Here is a 25,843-nt window from a genome sequence, read left to right as displayed (position 1 = left end):
TAAAGAGTTCCAACAACAATCCGCCGCTCTCAGATGCGGTTCCGGGAAGAACGACAGGAACGAGTGGGCGGAGAAGGGGGCTTTAGACAAAAGACAGGAACACTCCCCTTTCCGCGAGTGCAAATAGGAAAACTAGTAAAAACACTTCCTCACTATCGGCGTTTGCTTTATTGATACAATGCTTTGTGTCTACCTACGATTAGATTTTCTTCTGGAATTTGTTCACACACACGTGGGTGATCGTCGACTTGATTTATGATCCGTAGTTTCTAAATGAGATTTCACACTTAGTAGGGAGGAGGGATGCCCGTCCCCGGCCAAGAAGAAATGAAGATGAAGCGCGTTGACTTAATCCTGATTTTTTTTTTCCACTAACGAAACGCAATTTCGTATACGTTTTCTTTGTGGGGAAATATCGTCTACTTTTGAATTCGCTGAAATGAAGCTCGGTGGAGCGGAAACGAAAATTAAAATGCAATATTATTAAATTACTGTACATAAACACAAACGCACTCGCGACCTCAATCCGTCCAGTGGCATTGCGCGATCGGCGCAATTTGTTATATCACATTGGTTGTCGTTTGTTTAGTTGATGAATTGCATCGACGACATCGATCTGACTGGTATTTCCTCACTGCTGCATTCTTTGTCTTCTCTCTTCGAACACACGGTCTAATTCCTCTTCCTTTTTACACTAACAAACATAAGCCAAACGCCTCCGCCCCGGAACTGAACTGATTGCACTTACACTAAAACGAATCCTAGACAAAAATTGCTTTTTTCTACTTTGTGTTTCGACTGTGTTCTGTTCACACTATTCATTTAGAGAGTAGGCTGGTGGTTGCTTGGTCGACCAGCTTTCCCAACGTCACTCGATGGGATAGAGTTAAAAAAGAAGCTGAAACGAAACGAAATTACCTAGTCCTTAAAACGATCTCAGCCCTGAAGAAGGGGTTGAACAAACATGTGTTCTCCGATTAGAATCCCTTATCCGTTACATATGGTACACCTCCGGCCCCGTGTTGTGGCTATCGGCAAGTCTTTTTGTTTTCTTCTTTCCTATTTTTTTGTTTGTTTTGGGATGAAAGTTGGAGGGTGTAGGAAAAGGAGCAGGAGGAGATTGTCTGCAACTGATTGTCACACCGTCGGAACAGCCTCATGTAACGTGTATCAGAAAAGGGCCTCCTCTCTTATGACGAGTGGTTGTCATCGTGCCCTTCGCGCCAGATGGAGGACGATTCGGTTAACACGATGAGGTAACTTTCGACAATCAGTAGCCAACCGGTCGGTGGGTGGTGATTGTGGTGGTGGTGTTGGTGGTGGCGGTATCAACTCTCACGCCCAGGCAGCTTGGGTGACTTCTTCGCCCAGGACGATGGCAGCGAGAGTGGGCAGTCGTACTGGAGCGGAATGGGACCGCGCACGTTCCGCTCGAAGTAGCGGAAGGCGAAGTACCACCATTCGCGTCCGATGTAGTTGTTGCCGTTTTGCTGCAGAAAGAAGTAGGCGTAGAAATGGATTAGAAACAACCTGCTTTTGAATGCAAGATGATCGCAGTAGGTACACACTACCTTTAACAGGAGACTGTTGTTAGCCAGCGTATGGTACGTCCAGAAGAGTCGCGTCGTGGCGTAGTACGCGATCAGCACGTCGACAGTGTAGTGTCCGTGAGCGACCAGCACCATCACGACCCCGGTCAAACTTACGCCCCAATAGATCCAATGGATCGGCCAGAACCGTTTCGGTGAGTCTGTGGAGGAGGCAGAGAATTAAAGAGATGAAATCTTTTCCTTTACCATCGGGTGTTTTTGCAGGGTTTATCCTTTCCCAAACTTACACTCCGATATCACAAGATAACCAAGGACTAGCGTCACCGTATGGCCACTGTAGATGTAATCTCCGCAGTAGATCTGCTTCCCATTGATCGACAAGCCCATGCCAGAGATGAGCTGGAAGGCGCGTTTCACGATGACGCCCGCGCTGCTGGCGTTCGACTTCGGACTGCAGTAGTACGTCCGGCTCGACACCGGCAGCACCGTGACGTACATCGTCATCGAGCGCATCAGGTAGAGCACGGACAGGAGCAGAAACACACGCCGCATCACGATGAACCGATGCTTGTGGAAGGTGATGAGCAGGACGCACGAGTTCACCACCACCATGATGAGGATCTCACTCACATCCAGCGCCCAATCCTGCGGCTGCACCCGATCGAGGAACGCATCTGGCAACGGACCGTGTGTATCCCGGTCCGGGACGCGGTCGTGCACCAGCGAGAGGGAAACGGTCGCGAGGAAGAAATTGAGCGCCAGGAAAACCAACGCCAGCAGCGTCTTGCCGATCTCCTTCGGGTAGCGCTGCTGCGGATCGTCGCGCAACGGGGAAGGTACGTCGATCTTGATCATCACCGCATCACTCGATGGGCTGCCGGCATCGGACTGAGGGGGCTGACTGTTCTGCTGGTGGTACGGCGAACCGGTGTGTGCGTACGCCGACTGATGGTTCGGTAGGTTCGGTCCATTATAGTCGTACGAGTCCGGGACTTCCTGCGGAAATAAGAAAAAAAAAGCGACGCGTAAGATATAGGGACTGTTGTTGGTACACAGTTCTACAAAATCAAATCCACCGTTCAAGGAAGTGTACAAATGCCCTTCCCATGTCTTCATTTATATCTTATCTCAACTCAAGGTAAAGCGCATACGTCAAAAAGATTTTAGAGCTTCCTCCCAGCGATCAACTTGACGATCATTTCCATACACCGTTTCTAAGAATAGAAAAAGGGCCACCTTTCCGAAGTCGCCCCTAACGCAGCAATAGGAATGTTTTTCTTGGACCATCATGCTGTGTTTGGTTAGGCTCTGCTCTGTTTGACGAAAGGGAAGGCCGCCAGCTGCAAAATAAGGGCCAGGCAAAGGAATCTACGAAATCCCTTGACAAACCCTTAATTCTTCCGTTGCAAAAGCATGGTTTCCACATGGACCGTCTTCTACTTCCGCATATGTTATGCATCGAGTTTCATTTCATTTCCTCCTCGCCTCTTGTTTCTTCGTTCCTTGCAAACCAGAATATTTTGTTTTTTTTTTAAAGTATTCTGTCTGGGTTTTTTTATCACATGTAAAAACACTGCAACACATATTGGTTTACATACATATCTTCGGACAAGCCTGTTTTACTTCATTCTCTGATAACACTTTTTTCTTCGTTATCTTCACTTTCTGCTCAATTGCATACAAAATGGAAACATGTCGTTAGGTCGAAAACGTTGGTGCCATATCCTGAACGACAGAATCTGCCTGCGTGCGTCAGCGCTTCCATAAAATGATTAATAAGAAAAAGCCAAATAAGAAATGAGCACACAGAACAATCGCACGCGGATCGATTCGCGACAACAAATTAACACAACAGGTGTGTAAGTACCTCCTCGTCCTCCGCCGGTTTGTGTGTTTGTCGACGAGGATAGGAAACTCCCTGGGTAGCTATCTTTTAGTTCTTTTAGATGGACGGGGATGATCGCGTGACAACATGCCTCCGCGCACACACGCTGCCGTGGTAATTCCTGCATGATTTAGTCTACTCATTCCGCCTTATCCTATATCCCGGCGACGCGTACGAAACCTTCCACACCTCTGCGCAATCGATATGAGGTAAAAAGGTTACATTAATCTTATCGTCACCATAGCCAGTCTAATCCTAGTGGAACTTTAACGAACTTTCCCAATATGCATGAATGACTTACAACTTCACCGGTTTTTACAGATAGAAAGAAAAGAGGGTGAAGCAAGAAAAAAACGTGGCGAATATCAACAGAAGGCTAAGCTAAGCCTTTGTTGCTGCAACAACTTGGTCCAGGATGGGGATTAGGTTGCGATTAACCGACAAAAAAAAACAAAAAACAAACAGACGAAGGTACAATACGGATCTTCGATAATCTACCACCGATAACAACTGATAGATGAGTCAACTCCAAGAGTTGGGAAAGGGGCTGAGGTGGGGTTTTCCGTACATTTTTCTCACTAAGTAATGTAACGGGGATTAATAAAGTTAGAAGAAGTTCCAAGAAATTCGATTTAAAAAGCGGACTTCATAGAATTGTTCATATTAAAACAGTGGAAATAGATAAAAACCTATTTATGACATAACTAGATTAGTTTTTTCGTTTTAAAAATCATCTAGTACGTGTTGCTTCTTACTTCATTTGCCAAACTACATGCCGGATGTACAACGTTGCCCCATGTGACTACGATCTGCTAAGATTACACGATACCTGCTTCCTTGGCATTGTTTTCGTTCGTCGTGAGAATAGCGTTCGCTTTCGCTCGTCTTTCTTTTCGGTGCATGTAAGGCGGGAGCACTTTTATGATCAATTTACAACACACCCTGGTTTAACCAGAACGACCATAATTCTGCCACCATTGCGCGATAACAGTGCGATTTCGAACGGCAAAGATTGATCGATCACCGGACCACATGCAACACACGCACGCACGAACAGGAGGGCCCGGTCCAGATGGCAAGGTGTTATCCCCTTAGCTACCGTCATCTGACGGCTGATACGAGAGTGATAACGGAGGTTTGGACATTATTACCATCATAAAGGCCGCCGACTGCTTTGATAAACGGCCCGAACACGGTATGCTTGAGGACACTTGTACTAAGAAGATACATTGTTAGTACACCCGGATACACACCTGGCCTCGCGGTCGGGCGGTAGTAACCCGATCTCCCTCGATCACGACACCGACACGCGGGATGACCAATTGTGTTGTATCAGCAGCTCATCTCAGGTTTTGCTTCGCTATCATATTTTTCCATCAACAAAAACCCTTCCACCATCCAACTCATCCCGTTCAAGGGTGGCTTCGATTTCACAATTCGCACCGAACCGTTACGAAGCGTTACGCGCCTCTATCATTCCATCTTTACTACTGTTACTACTGCGATTAGACAGCCGGACTTTTGCCTACTGCTTGGGGTAGCATCAAAACGCACGTAAATGAGATTAGCTCCCCCTTCGTGTCACTATCTCGATGAGGAAATCTAACGCCTGCCAACGGTGGCGTTTCGTGACGATAGGGCGCCTCTTTTTTTTCTCTCTCCCTTATCAAATGCAACACGCGGTTAGTCGATCTTGTCCTGCATTCCCATCACTGGTATGCTTGGTCGGTCGGTTTTTCATCACTTTCTCAAGGCCTCCCATGTTTCCAATTTGTGATGCTTCATCAACATGTCTTCTGTGTTGCGAGAACGTTTATGATTCATCATCAGACTTCTGGAATGTTATTCCGTCCTACGGCGCCGGTATAAAAACAACATCCACCACCTCCGAGTGTAAACAAGACCATATTTTCTGCCGTGTTGCTGCGCTCGATCGTGTTTATGCAAATAATAAATAGGTGGCAAGACGAGAAAGACCGACCCCGCTGGCGTTTACGACGACGGTTTCGAAGAACAATATGTACACTCGACGCTTAGTGACGACGGCGATCACTATGACCATCACTTGCCTGGCACGGTAAGTAGCTCCAAGGATACGCCACGCTGTAGGTGGACGAAAGCTTCTGGATCATCTTTGTCGAGGGCCATGGCGTTTTCAGGATAACCTTCATCTCAAACACAGGCGAAGGTTACACACAACACAACACAAACAGGCTTCCTCACGGCGAATAGTGGCGGCGAATGCCGGTGATCGGATAAATTTCACTCCGGCACAATGTTTGCTGTAGTGCAACTTTGGTGGAAGCAGCCGAGCTAACTCCTCGTCGTACAAACCGCCGTCCCGCTGAACGGTTCCCTCCAGACTGACGCGAGTGCACTGAATGTCCCGGCCGGGTGTTGTGCGGATGTGTTGAGCCGTTGAGTTGTGTCGACGGAGAGCACACGATCGCGCGACTGTGTGCTGTGCTGTGTTCTACACTCTCGCCTGGAGGTCCTAACAGGTTTCGTTCATTTTTTACGTTCATACCTTCCCGCGCGGAGGGAATCTATTCCGCGGCCTTATCTTACCTTCCCCATCTGGAGCTGTTCCGCAGCACAGCTCGCTTGTGTGTCGGTGTGTATGCGTCATCCGTCGGAATCCGTCCACACTTGAAGGGGCAAAGGAAAGGGAATCCGACACCGGTTTGACGTTTGCCGCAATGTTGTTGCAGTTCTCAAACACACAGCCGGATGACGCGTGCTTGTACTATCTAGGCTGGAGATAAAAAGGTAGGCTAAGGTACCACCATATACCTCCCTGACACTGTGACATGCCTCCAAAAAAACAAAAAAAAACCCACAAAAATCGCCTAAATGACTACGAAGGTTGCCAGAGCTAATTGTCGCAAACGATTATCAAAGTAGAGCGATAGGGAGGGCAACAGTAAGCCAGCTACCGCGGCCCGATAACAACAACGCCATCGGTGGTGGGAGGAGGCGGAATGGTATGTGGCATATATTTGGTTGCACTCTCAGGTGGAGATTTCGGCACCGTCTCAAGCACGTAAATACTCGAGCCTTTCTCCGGCGCCGCTGAAGTGCGGGATCCACTGAACGACCCACTTCAAAGTAACAAGTTGTAAGTAAACACATTTATTATCACCAGCGCTACAGCCAGCTGGCAAGTGTGTTGGGGCATTCGCAGGCCGTTAATAGGGAGGAGACACCTACCTTGCCCTAGCATCTTTTTTTGTATTTGTCACTCGCTGGCCTTTGATGTTCGACAAACCTTCGTACATGACCTTTGATCCGTTTTATTACTCCCCGGTATGAGTTTTATGTCGATGTTTGGAGTGTTTTTATTAGTGACTTTAAAGTTGATAACGTTGTGTACTAAAACTACTGAAATTCTACAGTATAAATAACTGTTTGATGACTCTAATGGAATGGAACTTTTGATTCTCGTAATTAGAAACAACATTCTGAAATATTAAAGACAACCTGTTGTATGAACCATTACGAAACATCTAATCAATCTAATCGTATCGATTACATCTATCATCTGGCACCCAATAACTAGCGTGTCCTTTATTGAAAATACCTCCTGAGATAGGGCAAAGCGCGCACACACGCACACACGTATTTCGGAGGACTTTGTCGTCGAAAGACAAAGGAAGAACCGGTGACGGTCGCGCCAGAGTTAGTGGGTCAAAACCCTTAATTGACGGGTAATGATCGCCGAGCAAACCGTACCGGATGGAACAGATACCATAATGCTCGAGGATGTCATTTGCTTCGCTATCATTAGAATGCCATCACGACAACAAAAAACTCAAACGGAAAAAAGAGAGAAGTAAAAGCGCCGCATCATTTGGAAATAAAAGTGTTTGTTCTGTGGCGTCAGGTATTTTAGTACCGGCTATTAGTACATACGTCATGTCATGTGCCTAGTGCATCTGATTGGTTTGAGTGTCCACGTGACTGTCTTTGGAAGAATGAGAGTACTTTTTGTAAATTTTGTTAATTTACATTTTTTTAAATTTTGAACAACATTATACTTTCGAAATTACCTTCCAAAAAATTAAAATAAGATAATAAATAGAATAATAATCAAATCAAAGTTTTTTTCTAGGCCTCAAAAGATCTTAAAAATTACCATATCTTCCCGCCAGAATGCACAAGACACTTATCGAAAACACTAATCAATCAAATGCACTTTTTATCTCCCATCGATTGCAACGATGTGCCGCGATGGACACTTCGCGCGAAACGGACACTTTATATTAACAATAAGAAAACAACCAACAGAGAGGGAACACGGATGGACATGGCACAAAAAATTGCGAACCTTATCGCGCTTCGGCAAACAAGGGAGGGAAGCAGGCAAGTGCTAGACACGGTGTGTTTGGCTTCGCGATGTAGCGTATATTGTGTATTTGCGTTGATTGACACTCTCGACTAAGTAAAAGCCATCCATCTTTCCGTCCACGTTCTTACAGCGGCCCGAAGTGGGGGATCGCTTGTCTTGTGGGGGTTGCACAGTGGGGTCGGTTTGGGTGTGTTCATGCGGGGAAGATTGTTAGCACACCGCAGGGACAACGGTATCTCTTAAGCTCGGTACACATGCACTCCCTTCTTTATCGCTGACAGAAGAAGATTGGCAAAATGTGAGATGATGATGTTGGGCGCGCTGCTCATGAGATGATAATGTGTAAAAGTGACTCGGTGCGTCGTAGTGACCTTGCCGTGGTTGACTGGGTGATAATAAGGTGTGGAGCAATGTCCACCGGAGGGCACTTGCCATTGGAACTTGGGGAATGTGTGTGACATCTTGGTATCGTTCATCCCTTTCCAAGGGCTACCGGAGTGAGCGTGCGGAATCGTGACAGCGATCGTATCTTTCCCATCACACCCGGGGGGGTTGCTGTTGGGATAGATTATTTATGTCTTCATTTGTTCGCCGTTTGATTCGATTGACACATTTATTTTCAACAGCGCAGCTTTGGAGAACCCTGGCACAATAATATTGACAGGACACATGTGTCGATGTAGATATGGAAATGTAATGTGTCTTCAAGCCCTCGCCCTCGTACGGTGCGTCATAGGAATTAAAACTAACGCGTACTCATTTATACTTCCTTCCGTTTGGTAGATACCGGTGAACGATTATTTATTCATCGAACCCAAACGGGAAGTTAAAAAAAAATGATAGATTGCGAACAAATGTTTCGTCTGATAATTCTAGACATACTCGTACAAACAAACACCGAAAGCAACTCGATGGTTCACCGGCGAACAAAGTGTATATGATAATTGTGGGTCAATATTTCCCGCTCCGCCCTTCTTGGTCACGCTGTCAATCGCTCGGATGCACTCAGCTGTCACTCGACCGATCATCATCATCAGCACCGACTGCCAATGAAACTCAGTTACCCATAGCCCCTGCACCCGATCGATGCAAGCGATCGGTATATTAATAGATCGCAAATACAAACACTAAACGAGCTGCAAATTCTCGCGCCAATTCCCTTCACTCGCTTCCGCCGCCGGTCATTAGCGATTCACGACGATCGAGAAACCCACCGCGGAAATCAGAGGCTGGCCAATGGGCGGGTGTCGAGCGGCGGAGTCCGTTAGCACCGTTAGCTGCGAACAACTGGATGGCAATCGGCCAACGGTTGCACTAAAAATAATGATCACCCTACCACCATCGGATTCACAAAAACGTCATTCCGATTTCGCGGCAATAATTCATCATTATTGCTAGCGCGTTGTCGCCGACACGCGAGTAAACGAAACGTTCCAGATTTTCGAACCCAACTGGCGGAAGAACCATGGAACAGTCGTACAGTAAGTACCATTGTCGTCCAGGGTTGTCTGATTTCAAGCGATTCGCTAACCACAATCAATTAACTTCAATTGATGGGGCTCCCCTTCCTCGCTGTTCGTCATCGCGATCGATCGATTCATTTGACTTAATTTGCCGACCCCGAACGAGACACGAGAGATCAGGGCGCGCGCATGATGCTGAGCATGTGCGCGTCGTCATCCAGCTTCCGAAAACTCGATGGAAGCGATCGGCAGGAAACAAACTGACGCCACAACGTTCAAGAACATTCCGTGCGCGTAGGAAACAACGCGACGCAGCGGACGGAGAATTTATTATTGGAAAAAAGGGCTGGAATGCCGCCTCGCGTCGTTACACAACCCGCACACAGCGCAATGTAACGGTGGTGTCCCCCTACTACCGACGACGACGACGATGATGACGACGGCAACGAGATGGTGGAGATCGTTCTCTTCCCACCCCAAGGACACCGAAACCGTACGGCGCATTTGCGTGTATCGTGCGTATTGTTATGGTTCGAGATGCATTAAAAAGGCTCGTGTGTGGGTGCGCGTTCTCGAGTGCACAATTGTCGAAGTGGGAAAATTACACCCCGACCCCGCTCGAGTGGTTTAAAATGGATAGTAGGTTCTATCATTGACAGTAAATTCCTTTCAATCTCGTTTCCAATCATAAGCCTCTCAGAACGGGAGAAAGGGTAAGACATCCGGTCTGTGGCCCTTGAATGTGCGTAGTCGCGGCATTAGTCATTCGATTACTAGGGGCGATGTATACGATCATAGTTTGACGTTTACGAAGAAGATCAACTAAATTCCAAATATTTCATTTCGGTGGAACTAATTCTTATACCTTTTTACGCGATCGACAACAAAATTACCTAATTGATCACTCGATGCATATTACCCCGCTTTACCTTACCGTATCATAATATAGAAGCACCACGAGGTTGGTTCGAGGTCGGTGCAGTGCCTTATGAATGATTTATGCTCGATGACTTAATGGATGCATTTTTAAGCTGCATATCCGTCGTTGGGTTACTGCAATATTAAAATTAATTCAATTTTCTTTAATACGACAGTGTATACATTTCCCCATCCAACAGAAGAACGGTTCAATTTGTACAATGAGCTTAAACTTGTTAGCTGCAGTCAGTGCACTATTGCATTTGCGAAGAGCGCCTACGATCGCAATTTCTAGAAGCTTGCTCGACCTGATGAATCAGCAACCTGTGGCGCGTTTCGTCGTACCTTGGAAACATCGATCTTTCTGAGGCCAAACCTACCGCAACCACGGTGGTGACTACCAACAGTAGGTTTTTTGCTTTTACTGTATGTGGATTGGCTTACCGCAATGATGTAAATACGAGCGCGGTTCAAGTTCGTTTGGCGCAATTTTAAAAAGCGAAACATTTTTTTTAAATAAATCCGGTAAACCCCTATACTTGTGGCTTCAGTTCGTTGTTTGCCCTTCGTACCTTCGATAACTTGTTGAACCAATAAAAATTAAAAAAAGGGAACACCTTCCATCGATTTCGAATCGTCAACGGTTTGGCATTCGGGTTTTCGCTTCGATTTGTGTGGCTTCCGGAACCAAACCAAGCACACCATCGTCGTCGTTGCGTCACGCCAATGTGGCCACAGGTGTGCTGGTCATATGAGAGGAAATGGTGCGTCGTAGTTTCGTCGTTAGAATCGTGGACCAAATCCAACTCGCGTGGTTGGTGGGAGAGACATATGTGTGTGTTTATGTTGTGTGTCGCCGGAAGCCGATTTCCACAGACGGTTGACACAATTTGGCGGCATGGGTAAACTTCTACTTTTAGCGACATGTGGTCAAGTGTATGTTTTCCGCTTAATCCACCGCCCGCCCCCTCCGCCGACGAAGAAACCCGTCCACTACATTTTGTCGCTATAATCCGGTGACTTTTCTCAATGGTTGGGAAATGCTCGACAGACAACAGTAGGCCATTTGTCTGTTTACCTTAAAGAATACGTGCGCCAGAAATGTAACAACGGCTCCTCCCTTTGTCCTGTTGTTGGTTCAAAGCAAGGAGGTTTATTTTTAGGTCCCATTCAAACCGTTACGGTTCTTTCGGGGCGTGAGTCAACGAAGCTTATCGACGAGCCGGGAGTGACCTGTCTGTCAAGTCAAACATCGCGACACCGGTTGTGAGGAAATTGGAATTAATTATGGGAAATTCCGATTTCAATCCTTAGGTATTTCGATCCTCCTATTACTGGTTACGATGGTAGAACATTGTGCAGTATTTCTGAAAGTTCTCTTCCCTAAAAATACATTGCAAATGTCCTAAAACAATAATAATGTTAAATCCCCGAGCCGTGCGGCCGGTTAAATCACCTGTTCCTTTTTCCCTCATTAACCCTTAAGGCAGCAGGTAAAATACTTACTTCGTAGTGCAGCTTGCGGAATATTGAGCAGTTGGCGTAAAGCTTCTCGTAAACGGCCTTCATGGTACCCGTCTTCGCTTTCGGTGAGTAGTGGGCCATCGTGTTCTAACAACCGACGCGTGGCCGTGCTGACCAGGCACATAAAAACCTTCGGAACTCGTTCAATTGAACGCTTCTTCGAGTGGCCCCGGTTTCTTACACAAACAACACGACACACACAAAAAAACTCCTATGGCACCGTCGCTCGTACCGTCGATTCAAAGGCGGAAGAAGTTGAAGTCTCCTTGAGAACGTGTATCCGATACTGGTATATCCGGCTGAGGCGACAAACACAAACGGGGCAAGTTTTATTTCATTCCTTCAGCTTAACGCCGAACGCACCGTTTTTCGTTACCGTGGCAACGCACTATGGTGCGAAGGTTTTTTTTCGGCCTCTCGATACGTGCATTGAAATTGCGATTATGATGCAGAAGGCGGAGACGCATCCACTATCGTGTTTCCTATTTGCATTCGCTAAAAACACGCACACGCACCAGCAAGGCAAGGTCTGGTATGTTGGAGGAACATTAACTCCTCGTTCAAAGGCCCTCAGCACCAGCAGCAAGCACGCGGTTCATTGCACTTCGTGTTCCGTTGCACTGCACGCCGTTTTCACTGCCCCGTTCCCACTACACTTCAAGGGTTCAATCGCAGGCGAAGCGACCGATCCTCTCAAACGACCGGGAAGATCACAACTGACCAAACCGGACCGAAACCCCCGGGTAGCGTAGTCCGACCAACGTCTTCCTCCCTCTCCGCCACCTCACGGAAAGGGCGATCCAAGGGTCGCCGGCTGCTCTATTGTTTTCTCCTCCCGTTATCGCGGTCGTTTTCTTTCACCTTCTCGCGCGGCTTTTGTTCGCATTATCACCTGCCGGAGGGCGAAGATTGAAAATTGCTCACACTATATTGCCTGAACGAAGGTTATCACTAGATAAGCGACGCAGAGATGAAACGGCAAGAACACAACTGTCCGCTCGAGTTCGTTGTCGCTTTAATTGATTGGCTTTTTCGCGATCGATTTTTTTTCTTCTTCTTCTTCGACTGAATCAGCTCTATCTACATCGCAGTGCTTTGAGTAATGAAGACGCAACAGGCTTGAAAATAGGTGCTTACGATCGCGAAATAATGCGATCACCTCGAAACGTGAGTCCGCGGTTCGATGTGCTCGAAGGTCAGTTTTCAACTGTCAGCTACCACGGAATTTACCGTCAGCGAAGCCCGACGACCGCGACTAGTTCTCTCTTTGTCTCTCTATCTCGCCCGGCGGTACGGCTTCTCTCGCGTTCATTGTCGCGGAAGGTTTTACAGAAAATATCAGTTAATAGAGGAATATTCCATCGTTGCTTATAATACAGTGATCTTTATCAAGGTAGATGGTCATTTTAGAAATATTATAAAGATATGAAACAGATCCAATTCAAATGGATAAATTCGTCATAGAAATTATTTGACAAACTTAGATTTACAGAAATTTACTGTACCTGATATTCGTTCCTAAACGGACGGACAAGAAAAACCTAAATTCCTCTCAGGATGCGCGAGTTTGGTCGGATTTTCCTCTGCCGGGCGAAGTGCCGTGCGCATTTCTCGACGCGTCTGCTCTTTCTCTCTATCTCTCTCTTCTAATCACTTCCCTTTTCCGACTGCTGCGCTGCATTTGTTGTGATTCGGGACCCCGCGTTAGGCAAGGAAAGTAAATAAACACCAAACAATAACATTGCAGCCTCCTCTTCTCTCTCTCACTTCTCCGTTATTTTCAAACGAAAGATCGCACCAAAGACGTTGGGCTATCAGTCTACGATCTCGCGGAGATGCTGAGGTTTACTCAGTGTGTGTGCGTGTACGCGATCGCCGTCTTACCCTACCCCATCACAACGTCTTGGGATTTCTTGTTGCGTATTATTTTCCCTAGCTTTCTCTCAACGGTTGAAAACAATCCAGGGGTTGGCAAATTGTTTTGGAATAGAAAACACACAATATAGTTTGTTTTATAAACTTGCTTGCCTTTAAAAAAATTAACTCACATTAATGCACTTCATTGAAGTTTACTACTGTTTCATTTCGTATAAAAAGATTGAATGATCAACGAGTCGAAGATATTACACTCCCTTAACCTTTAGGATTAACATACATGTTCTGCAGATAATTGTTATTTCTAAACAACATTTCTAAACAAAAAAATATCCAAATTGCTTCCATCAGATAACTGACCAATGAATATGGCAAAATATTTGAAATAATTGACTGTAGTTCAAGTGAAAAGAAAAGATTTATTGGTTGACAGTCAAATTCTGAAATACGATCATTTCTTCTCAGCGCTAAGAACGGTTTTACCAACCCAGCATATTATTTTAAGAAATCTCAATCAACCCGAAATAAGTTTGCCGACCCCTGCCCCGCTGATCTAGTCGATCTTTCGAGATTTTTTTTCTTCTTTTCCCTCGTTCGCTAGCAATTTCCGGTGCAGTGAGGTGACGGTAGTGGTGTGCGTGTGAATAGTGTTGGCGTCGGTTTTCTACTGGGCTTTGAAAAATGCAGTCGTTTCGATATTTCCCTCCAGTCCCGGTTGCGTCTGTTGCACTCAAGTTACCCCAGCCAACCGCGCTGTTGGCGGAACACGGAAGTCTTCGGGTTGCATCTTGAAGCTTCAATACAACTGCAAACTTGAAGTTGGTGCTGGTGTTATGGTTATGGTCTCCGAAGGGTGTCTCTGCAATTGGAATGCAGTCTGATTATTCATACGCGAAAGACATTAATTTCAAATTCCTATGCACGCTTCCAATCGCACAACGCGCCGCAAAAAGCAACACAGCCGGGCTCTGCATTCATGTTTCATTGCATTAGCGATGCATTTTAGATTTCAATTAACAACAACTTGTTTCACCCCTGTAACTGACGCGAATAGAATTGATTACATTTTTATTTTATAAATCTATACCAACGCTCCGCGACTCCACAAACGGCCTCTTTGTTCGCTGCAATCCAGCCGAATTCAATTACGTTCAATTCATTCGTCTCCCTTTCCCATCCCTGGGGGCGCACAAGTCAAGACGCACGTGAGTAGGTACGTGTGTCGGTGGGTAGAAAAAGGCTTGGAAATGAAAAAGAAACCACGTACATAAAACATTATCAGCACATATTTTGAAAGATGTGTTTTTTTTTTGCCAGCCGCCAGCTTTTCTCAAAGAAAGAACAACACACCTACGCTGGAAAGTGTGGAAAAAGTAGGAAAGTGCACTCAAAGCGAAAGGGTTTCGTTCAAATTGCTGCCTGTGCACAATTTGCGCTCATCGAATGCACATATCGATTGGATTCCGTACGGCAGCATTTGTGGGACAATCTCTTCGCCGTTGCACAATTTCCTGCCTTGTAAAGAAATCCGCTACAACGAGCAGTAAACGACCATAAAAGATTTCCACTTTCCCACCACCAACGTGTGTTGTTTCTGTGTGTCAATTGTTGTCACCCACATTCAAATGCTGTTGCAAAAGACCATCGCCACGTGAAGGTTACAATGGAAATGGCCATTTTATTTGACCCATAGAGACTAACGTTCTACTAACGTTCCGCATCACACTGTCGTGACTCATTGTCTGAGCATTTTGCTGGGGGAAAAAAAATGAATCGATGACGTCACAAGGGACTCCTTCTCGTGCTCGTTTTTTAGAACGCGCCACATAAATGCAAGCAAGGACATTTTATGAACGTGACCAAGACGGCCACAGGATGTGAAAATGTCGCGCTGTCACAGTGCCTCATATTTCGAAACGTTCCGCTTTAAATGACCCATAAACTGGGTGCAAGCAAGGTACTCGCCACTACCACCACGAACGGCCACTAATTCCATTCAATTAACACCGCCGGAAAACCGCCGATCCTGGCGTTGCATAACGTTTCCATCCGGAAGTCCATCCACAACCTGAAGGATTACGGAAGTCGTCCCGTCGTTCCGTTGCATGTTTTTTTTGCAACGCGCCTGCAGTAAACTCCACACCACCGTGTAAACAGTGGTTATCAGCGTACGTCCGACGGAAAAATAAAAGAAACAAAAAAACCCCCTTTACAGGAATCGGAAACACCCGGAAAAAGGATAACCAGCGGAAGGATATCCATTATCAGCACGCACGCCATTTCCACACCGTCCAGAGGGGGGAAAGTGGATGGCATTCGGTCACACATACACACACAGACATAGTAATTGTGGCGCCCCGTGTCCACACACCCATTACAGTGACTGCCCGTGGCCACTTCCTTGACCTAATTCGCGGTGTCGTTTGCTTCCCGCCTTCCGGTTGGTGTGTTTTGCTCCCACGACGTTTCAACGCCGTTATGCTTTCCCGATGCCATTTCGTTTCTTTTTTTTCTCCTGAAGGATCCGGCTTTTGCCCATATGATCCACAGGTTTCCTTCCGTTGTACTATTCAGTAGGAAAAAAATAAAAATAAAAAATGACCCAATGGCCGACAGATGAGTTGTGTTGAGGCACGCCTTTCCCGTCCAGCTCCAGCAATGACACATACTTTTCCGGCTGAGGTCACAAGTGTTTCCAATTCCCGCTACTACTGCGTGCGTTCCATGATTGATGGAAATGATAGAGAATAGAAGAAAAAAACACTGCAATACAGTGGCATTTCGAAGGATTGCGGTGGTGTCGTCATCGAAAAGGGTGTTTCCCGATTAGGGAGGGTAACACCCAGGGCAATCATGGGGTTAGTAATGAAGAGAAATGTTTGCTAAGCTTCAGTCTTTATGTAGTCTTTTCACCGCATATTTTAAATAGTATGAATTACATAACTAACTAACAGAAACCTTCGAGATGCAGCTAAGCAGCATTCTTCGTGAAAGAATTTCAATAAATGACTTTACAGATCAGTGCCGCTTTCGAAAGCAACTGCACGTTTTGTATGTAATTTTCTGCAACGCAATAAAGGGCCACACATCGGACGATTTCCCCCGAGCTTTTCAGTGTTGACATTAGGACTTGGTTTACTTGACAAGCGCGTGCTCTTCCTGCTGGGCCGCGTGGAAATTGATAGGTAAAAGGTATGGATCCTGCATTCGTCCATCGGCCGCAAGGTGAAGCAACGGAACGGTTTCCGTAATAAAATGGTGCCGTAAATCACTCCGATGTTCCGGTCCGGTGGACGCGAGGCACGCCTTGTGGAACAGGTGATTTTTATTCTAGAACGAACCATTCTCGAAGAAAACACAACACGACAAGGAAAAAATGACATGAATTAGTAAGTCGACAGGAAATTTTTGATGGAGTTCGTAATTGACTGGCGGGCTTGATACGTTGCGTCAGTCACAAAATTCATTACCAATTCTTATTATCGCTTGCCGGCTAGCCCTTTTTCTTTCAAGCAAAGTTAAACAGGGAAACTTCAGGAAAACCCTCCCGGACGAACGCTTTTGAGAGAATCTTTCACCGTAACTTTCAATCAAACAACATAAGGCTGCTCATTTTGAATGCACCCACCCAACAGTTGAGGTTCTCTTGCGACCGAACATAAAAAGGGAAAACTTCCCTTTTTTCTTTTCCAAGTTTCATCCCACGAGGCGGTTGAGGGAAGCGGGTAATCTCTAACGTACGGTGAACATTTCACATTGACCTTTAAAGCCACTCTATGGAGGGGTGTGGAAAAACGGGGGCGAAAACCATTGGAGGCAATGGTGTTACATGGTCCACTTCACAGTTTAACGAAGGCTTGCTCAATTCGGTTCCAAGCGGTACATGATGCGGTTTGCTTCCGCCGAAAATAAAAATAAAAACCTGTTCCACTTCGATGCGCCAGTATAGTGTCGATTCGGTTGCAAAACAACAACATTCTCGTACAGGAGCAATGGTTAGCCTAGACATGCTGGATTAAATTAAATTCCACACCTTGCATTACGCAAAATTTGGCGACATGAAAAATGGACAAGGTTCTTATCGATTAGCTCGGTGTCCTGGGTGTCGTCTTGTACACGAACACTTTATATTGTATGTACAAGTGGAAGCACACATGAATCATCGTGTTGGCGCTCCCAAGCGTCCGGAAGGTTAAGATGAATCATGGCGCGAGGGTTAAATCATTCGCAAAACATTATCTAACCTCCTAAGCCTGTTAGGTTTCCAAGAATTAAACATCTGTGTAATGTCTGTGATCATCGCTGAAACGTGATCTATGATCTTCGCGTGTTGGATGAGTGGTATCAAGGAATTGTAAACAAACGTTTTACGACGGAAAGATGAACATGGACTGCTATTAAAAAATGCTTTTTGTTAGATCTTTAGCATCTCCAATGCTATTTAAATTAATGGTATTTCTTTTGATTTAAAAAACCTGAAGTAAACATGAAACGAATATAACAAAATTGATTGAAGTCCTTTTTTAGCCTGTGTGTGTCTCAATAATACAATATTATAAGACCGAAATTGCCAGGAAAAAAAACCTCTCGAGAGGGATTGAATTTGATTCGGATCCAATCGTTGAACGATGATGGTAAAATAAAACGCGTGTACAAAAGAAAACCAGTTTCCTCGACCTAAAGCCTGTGGCAACTATTTGTATCATTTACGGATTGTGCATTTGTGGCCACGGCTTGATTACCAGTCCAGTGGCCACCCCAAATACTCCCCACGAAACACACCGGGGGCCGGCGGATCGCTAGCGGATAGAAAACAGCCGCCGACCGACCGTGATCGGACGGGTGGCCTTCGGGCAACGTGATGCAGTTTGGATAGTGGGAAGAAAAACCTTGGAAAACTAACACTAACATTACAACGAAAAACCCCTCGCTCGTCGACGCCTTCCTTTCACACATTTCGACCACGTTAGAGCTTCAAGCGAGTGGAGCTGAAGTGTTGGCCGAGAGGTTGGCATCGAACGGCTCATCTGCTGTAATATTAATCACGGTTCAAGAAGACATTTCCTCACCCTCCAAACAAATCGTGACATTCCAATTACTTTTTTGAACGTTCCGCGTCGTGTGCTCGTCCGATTCGGCTTCGATTTTCCTTTTGCGTACGGCGGCACGAACGTTCATGAATGAAATTTAAAAATAGTCCGACGATGGGGGACTGATTTAGCGACACTTTTCATGCCTTTCCCGGTTTCCTCCCGCGCCACCCATCGCCGTCTCGCGGTTTGTGTCCTGAAAGAACTTAAATATTCATTCATAACAGCGGCTGGCAGTTTTTCCCCGGAAACGAAAACAACAAGCGTCATCGTATCTGCGCGAAACTTCGCCGGAAGGCCACTGTCAGCTCGGAAATGTTCCCCGATAAGAGAATGTCCTTTGCATTCCGGGAATCCCCTGAGGCAGAATGACTAGGCACACATCGGTTTGTGGAGCCGTACCCTGATCCGTGGACTTACTCAAAATAGGATTTTCACAATCGAGAAGGGGAAAATTGTCTTACAATCGAACTAGGAATATGGCATTTCCGGGTGGATTAATGCCAAACCAATTTTTGATTATTGGTGGTGCAATCAAATCCAGTTTCGTTGTTAAAAATCGATTACTTTCCCTTTGATCCGATGATTGCGATCACTACAAATATGAAGTACAATATTAAACCTTAGATACGTGAAATGTATTGTATCATGATTTTTGTACAGAATAAATTAGTATTGTATAACTGAGCATTGTGTAAATATGTTATTTTCAACATACGAAGGTTTTCCAATTGCTTCGGTCGAAATGGAAAACTTCGAGTACTTCTTATCATTGTTCTACCACGCTACAACTATCAGCGAGCTAGTGTTTTGCCGTTGTGACTGAAAAATAAAATGTTTTAAACTTACCATTACAGGTGTGGTTAGATCCAAATGTGTTGCCATTTTGCTGTGTCCTCTGGCGCTAATTTCCATTGCGATAAATGTATTTCTCCCCCCTCTGGTTTGTGCTGTTTTCTTTCTGCAGTCTACCGTTAACACTATCTCTACGACCTTCTACGCCGAACAGGTATACAATTGAGGGTATAGAGACGGTTTTTTTTATCGGCGTCAGCACGCTTCTTTTGAGTCACTTACAATTTACAACAAAAAACAAAACGGAAGCACATCTAGCTGCACTTGTCTAGGATAGAAACTAGCGGTGATGATTCACGCTTTCTCTTTTTTTAGAACAATTAGATTCACACATTTCACAGAATTACGTGGTTACAAACTCACAACACATCGTGTGGCGGTACGTTTGCCGTACGTACGATCAACTACCCCGAACGGGATCGCAGGTAGAGTACGTGTGTGGTGATGAAAATACAACACAAGTTAGATCATTCACACCTGGCCCGCTACCGCGTCGTTATTGCAATCTACCAGCAATGGAAATACGAAACGATATGACGCCAATTTCGAAAGGCAAAATGTGGATTTTAATTAGCTTCTGAAGCTATCGACGTACAGCCGCTTAAGCACTTGGTGGCGCGAACGAAAAATGCTTTCACGATATCTTAGCAACGGACGTACCGAGGCGCGGTAAACACGTTTTCCACTGCCGGCTGCCAAAGTTCGACTGGCAAGCTAATCTGAATCAAACGCTGCCTTTGACGAACCGACTGTTTAGTGCCGTACCAAGGGTATGCAATTGGCAATTCGTTGATAACTTTTTAGTCCCTGAACCGATTTGGACATGCAGCCCCTCAAGTGAAAGGTCTTTTTTAGGCAAACAACTTTGTTCAATGTAAGAATATTCAAACTTTTCTAAATTTTGAAAATCATTTACCTCCGAAGATTGTAAAGAGTAACAAGGATAGCAGATTAGTATAAATTGTCAAAATTGCAAACAACTGAAACGTCAAACCCGTTGAAACTTCAGGCGCAAGGTCAGTAAAATGAGAGGTCGAGTCAAAGATATTTTCTGATCCAACATTTTTGTGACAGATGGTTTGAAAAATATATCTAGACATTCCTAACGGTTTGCCTTAAAAATTGCTCAACGCGAATAAACAATCCCTCATTTTTGTTCGCGTTGAGGAGTTTTTGAGAGACACCACCAGAAATAGGTCATTACATGGTATGCTGCGACCTCTTTTTTCACTGATCTTGTTCAGGAACTTTGACTTGATGTGGCTGTCAAGAAACGTAAACAAAACATCTACGCATTCGTGAAAAGCGCGAATACCCACGAAGTTTTTGGTTTAAAAACATCGTAAACACCTATAAAACTATTCAAAATGCTACATTTGCAAAGCTACGGCAGTAGTGGCAGTGATACGGAAGCGGAAGAAGATAAAATGACGGCAAGTAAAGAGCAAACTAAAGAGGAATCCCCAGACGCAACCGCGCATCTGAAACCCATCGACAGCCAGTATTCCGTTGTGAAATCGTTGGAAATCTGTGCCGCTCCTTTGGTGGTACCGATGGTGAGTAATACAAAACCAATGCGTTGTTAGCTTGAATGGTTAAACAATCCTAGCAATCGCTTTCAGGGTCAATCGGAAGTTGCGCGAGCGGTGGAACCGACGATCAAGGAGATCAACTACAATCCGCGCTATGAAGAACTGTTTGCACCTGTAGCTGGTCCGGAGAACCCATTCCTAACGCAGCAGATGAAGGCACCGAAAAATATGCTCACTGGATTTGTGGAAAACGCGCACATCAGCGACTTTCAGTTCGATAACCAACGTAAAACCTTCCACAGCTACGGGTACGCGCTGGATCCATCGGTAGACGGGAAGGGAACGGCACCGGATGAAGGGCCAAGCTATGTTGGGCACTTGCAGGCGGCTTACGATACCGATGGGGCGACGGTTTTCGAATCAGCGAAGGCAAAAGTAAGCGCCGGTGACAAGCGAAAGCGCGAACGAAACGATAATCCAGAAGACGTTGAAGGATTCCTTGGACCGTGGAGCAAGTATGAGGACGAACAGACGGTCGCACGGCCAAGTGAGAAGGAACGGGCCGAGATCGAGGAAATGATGGCAAAGAAACATCGTCGCCATAAGGTTAAGGAAGATAAACCCATCGAAGAGAAATCCATCCTGCATAGTAAGTATTGTACTGTATACTGGTTAATGAAATGTGCCTTGTCTAACTTTACGTCAATTACCTTTCAGTCAAAGACGCATTCGACTACCAGGGACGATCGTTCTTGCATCCACCGCACGATGTTGGAGTCAATTTGCGTAAAGCGGGCGCACCGGATCGTTGCTTCCTTCCAAAGGCTCACATCCACAGCTGGACTGGGCACACGAAGGGCATCTCGGCCATCCGCTGGTTCCCCGTTTCGGCCCATCTTTTGCTTTCCTGCAGCATGGATGCGCGTGTGAAGCTCTGGGAAGTTTACAATGAACGTCGCTGCGTGCGTACCTATTCTGGCCACCGGCAGGCCGTGCGGGACGTTAGCTTCAACAACAGTGGCGACAAGTTTATCTCCGCCGGCTACGATCGCTATCTGAAGCTCTGGGACACGGAAACGGGTGACGTGATATCGCGGTTCAATTCACGTAAGATTCCGTTCTGCGTTAAGTTTCATCCAGATTTCAACAAGCAGCACCTCTTCGTTGCCGGAACATCGGACAAGAAAATCATATGTGTAAGTAATAGCACCGTCGAGGCTACAAGGGTGTGTTCAAACATACTTTTCCTCTACTTCCAGTGGGACACACGCAGTGGAGAAGTCGTACAAGAGTACGATCGACATCTCGGTGCGGTTAATACGATCACCTTCGTGGACGAAAACCGACGCTTCGTGACGACCTCAGACGACAAGAGTTTGCGCGTGTGGGAGTGGGACATCCCGGTGGACATGAAGTACATTGCCGATCCGACGATGCACTCGATGCCGGCGGTAACGCTCGCACCGAACGGCAAGTGGCTCGCGTGCCAGAGCTTGGACAACAAAATCGTCATCTTCTCCGCAATCAACCGATTCAAGATGAATCGCAAAAAGACATTCACCGGCCATATGGTGTCCGGGTACGCCTGTAACCTGGACTTTTCGCCGGATATGAGCTACCTGGTGTCGGGTGATGGCGATGGCAAGTGCTACATCTGGGACTGGAAGACGACCAAGCTGTACAAGAAGTGGCAGGCGCATGATAACGTGTGCATCTCGACGCTGTGGCATCCGCACGAAGCGAGTAAGCTGGTAACGGCCGGATGGGATGGCTTAATTAAGTACTGGGATTAAATAAAAGAACTCGTGCGAAGGTGAAGCATCAGACAAATTCGTATTAACTTTCGTACTCAGAGTTTACTCCGAACACTGGCTAGTTAATTTAGTTGAGGTTATATCATTGTTCCCATAGACTTTTTTGCTATTTTGTACAAAAATATTCCATTTTATTTACAAGAAAAGCTAATTTATTACGCTAAATACTATATACAGTTGATGGTTGGCCATCTATCAGTCTTATTCGGAAGTGAATCTTCCTTTTTTTGTAGAGGTACAGAACGATCTCTGGCACCATGCTGGGTTCAATGTCGAACTACATTGAGATAGATCTTCGGTTTCGGTGCTGGCGTTACCGTCGTAAAGAACCGACAGAATGTACATGGTCGTAACTGATTTTTGGTGAACGTTCGTCGCTTCGTGGCATTGCTATCTTCTACTGGAACAACGGGCAGTGCAGGTTCGAGCAGATTGTCTCGCTTTCGGTGATGCTTTTCATCGCTGGGAATGACCGATACGAAGCGGAATCCACCGTTTGCTGGTTGTGCTTGAGGTGCTGAACTATCTGAGGCTTCTGACCGACTTATAACCACAGCACCTTCTACTTCTCCTAACAGGAATATGGTGACGACGACAAGAAACCCGACCAACGGGAATAATAGCGTTCGATGCTTGGCCATCGCTACGAGTTGTAAATGATCCTTTGTAAGATCTCCGTTAGTGCAGCTTCAGTTGTTGGTTGCGTACTACTGGACCAAACCCGCGGTACGGGAAGGTTTTTATACAAACACCCAGGGAACGCGTCCCTAACGGCTTTAGGTCATTCCTGTTTTCTGTTCCCCGCTTCTCTCAACCAAGCCATTGCCAAGCCCCCCTCGACCGGTCAAAGGCAGCTACCAGGAAAGCGGGAAATCTTTCCATCAACAATAACAACAACTGTTTTGCGCAATGCACCCCGCGACCTTTTGCTCTTGGCGCGTCGGCATCTCGTGCCCGGTTTCTTCAAGGCGTTTGGTCACGAGAGTATTACTTTCCCCGCTATCAGGGCGGGCCGTCGTTCTTATCACCTTCTGGTCGAGCCTATCGAACGAGCTGAGCGGTGAATGGTCCTAAGAAGCTGAACTTTTGTATGGTAATTTGTAACATATAGGTGAATGAAGATTCCAAAATTTTATAGCAAGAAGGTTACATTAGTATAGTTAAATATAAGCAATATTTATTAAATTTTCAAAAAAATTAAATTTACACTTGCCTTGGGATTTTTACATGGTATTCATTTTGCGCACTTCATCTACACGAGAAGCGGCGCTAAGAGTACTTTGCGGTCAGTTACTTCTTTCAACGTGTTTTTGGATAGTGACGAAGACGTACAAACGGGGGGGTACCTTTGGGCTAAAAATACATGTATTGTTACCAAGGCATTCTTGTGGTTGGTTTTTGTAAGCCCATGAGTGTGGAGTTAATAAATTGTCGAAATGATAATAATTCGAAAACTGAACCATTGCCGCAAAGGTTATCCTACAGCTTCCCTTTTTTTTGGGAAGTTTCCACATGCGATTGGGAAGGCGAGATGACGCGAGCGGCGAGAAGAAAGTGAAACAGTATAATTAACCCATAGTATTTGCAGGAAGACAACCGACAAGTTCGTTGCGGTGCACGTTTCGCAGTCGCATGGTTCGATTGTTATCGCGCGCAAAATAAGTATGAATCGAAAACATCGCGCGATGTTTAGTATTTTGCCATTTGCGTATCGGTTTGTCCTGCGGGGAGGAAACAAACAGATTCGTGCGATATGACGTAAAAGCAGATGCGTACAAATTAACAGTCACCATGTGCGGGAATCAGCCGGCGAGAAAAACAAGGTGGCAGCCACACTAGGACAACATGTTGTGCTCTGCCTCCTCCTGAGGGAAACGACGGCTGATGCAACTGTAAGCTAGAATGCGATTTTCAATCTCCCATGATGGGGTTGATTGATTGCAACAGGAAACAGTTTCTCTACGCTTCAGTAATTAAAAGTGTATAAAGAGAAATCATTGATTGCAATGTTTACAGCTTTTTTGTCATTTAGATCAACAACTGTCTATTTCATTCAACAACTATTATTTAATGATTAAATTCAAACAAAAAATAGGAAAAATAATACAAACGATAAATTGGTTCCACATAAAATAAAACACTTTGCACCAACCTCGAAATGCTGAAAAATATATTAATACACTATTAAAATTATGGAGTTAAATGGTTTCAAACTATTGGACTCAAACTTTAAGGCAATTAAAAAGCCATAGGGAATTGAAAATCGAATTAATGATTGTCACTTAAAATTCAATGCATTTTTCCGCATCAACTTTTCCATGTACCTCATTTGAAACGGGCGTTCGAAAGCTGTGAATACTGCGATGCGAATTTAATGTTCACAGGAAAGCTTTTTGGTGTTGCATATTGCATACTTCACGGCGTTTATGCTGCTTAAAGACGAATGAAGATGATCCTCGGCGATGGAGGTTTGAAACTGAACTTGAAAAGTTGTATTCTCTCAGCACAGAAGCATGATTGTGTATGCTGAATGTTTTGCTGAGAATGTTATCAATAGTAAAGCGGAGAAGCATGCAAACAAACCCCTGTTTCAACCATCACATGGAAAACTCTCCCTTTGTATTGCTACGTACATACTACATTCTTTATTATCAATATATTCAGTTGTATAAAAAATATGTGGTAATCGCTAAATCAGTACAATACAAATCAAAACTCTCCTGTGGCCTGAGCAGAGCGTTCTGCACCCTTCCGCCACCACGGCGTGGCGGGAACCTCCTCTTATGTCGCTACGGACGTTGTGCACTACTAACCGGACACACTTGGTTTCGCAATCCTGGACCAGAACAAATGCACGCTAACAAAAACCAAAAACAAAAAAAAACACTCGCAAAAACACACTCTGCACTCTGGGGGCAGCGTCCAACCCGAGTCTGCATGACGATGGCGTGCAAATAGCGGGCGTCCTAACACGCTCAAGCCGGAGAGC

General features: G+C 45.5%; 2 protein-coding genes across 7 annotated transcripts; one reads left to right on the top strand and one right to left on the bottom strand.

The window, feature by feature from the left end:
* Positions 1-310: 310 nt before the first annotated feature.
* On the bottom strand, positions 311-20,194 carry LOC131263678 (phosphatidylcholine:ceramide cholinephosphotransferase 1-like). Of its 6 annotated transcripts, none has more exons than XM_058265919.1 (5): positions 19,731-20,194; positions 19,503-19,649; positions 1,838-2,546; positions 1,572-1,750; positions 311-1,490 (listed from the first exon to the last, which is right to left on the bottom strand). In XM_058265919.1, exons 2-5 carry the CDS (start codon positions 19,566-19,568, stop codon positions 1,329-1,331), a joined length of 1,116 nt encoding a protein of 371 aa, XP_058121902.1. In that variant the 5' UTR covers positions 19,569-19,649; positions 19,731-20,194; the 3' UTR covers positions 311-1,328. The 6 variants fall into 6 exon arrangements, with proteins under 6 accessions (XP_058121902.1, XP_058121903.1, XP_058121897.1 ...); XM_058265920.1 differs by having other exon boundaries at positions 19,872-20,194; XM_058265914.1 differs by lacking the exons at positions 19,503-19,649; positions 19,731-20,194 and adding exons at positions 6,704-6,824; positions 6,916-6,978.
* Positions 20,195-20,802: 608 nt separating this feature from the next.
* Positions 20,803-22,861, top strand: LOC131262936 (pre-mRNA-processing factor 17). The gene is made up of 4 exons (XM_058265040.1): positions 20,803-21,064; positions 21,131-21,689; positions 21,758-22,236; positions 22,300-22,861. Exons 1-4 carry the CDS (start codon positions 20,876-20,878, stop codon positions 22,831-22,833), a joined length of 1,761 nt encoding a protein of 586 aa, XP_058121023.1. The 5' UTR covers positions 20,803-20,875; the 3' UTR covers positions 22,834-22,861.
* Positions 22,862-25,843: the final 2,982 nt, after the last annotated feature.

The sequence above is a fragment of the Anopheles coustani genome, chromosome 2 (genome assembly GCF_943734705.1).
Source record: "Anopheles coustani chromosome 2, idAnoCousDA_361_x.2, whole genome shotgun sequence".
Lineage (NCBI taxonomy): Eukaryota > Metazoa > Arthropoda > Insecta > Diptera > Culicidae > Anopheles > Anopheles coustani.
Note: the sequence above shows the minus strand (reverse complement) of the source record. Positions and strands in the feature narration are given on the sequence as shown.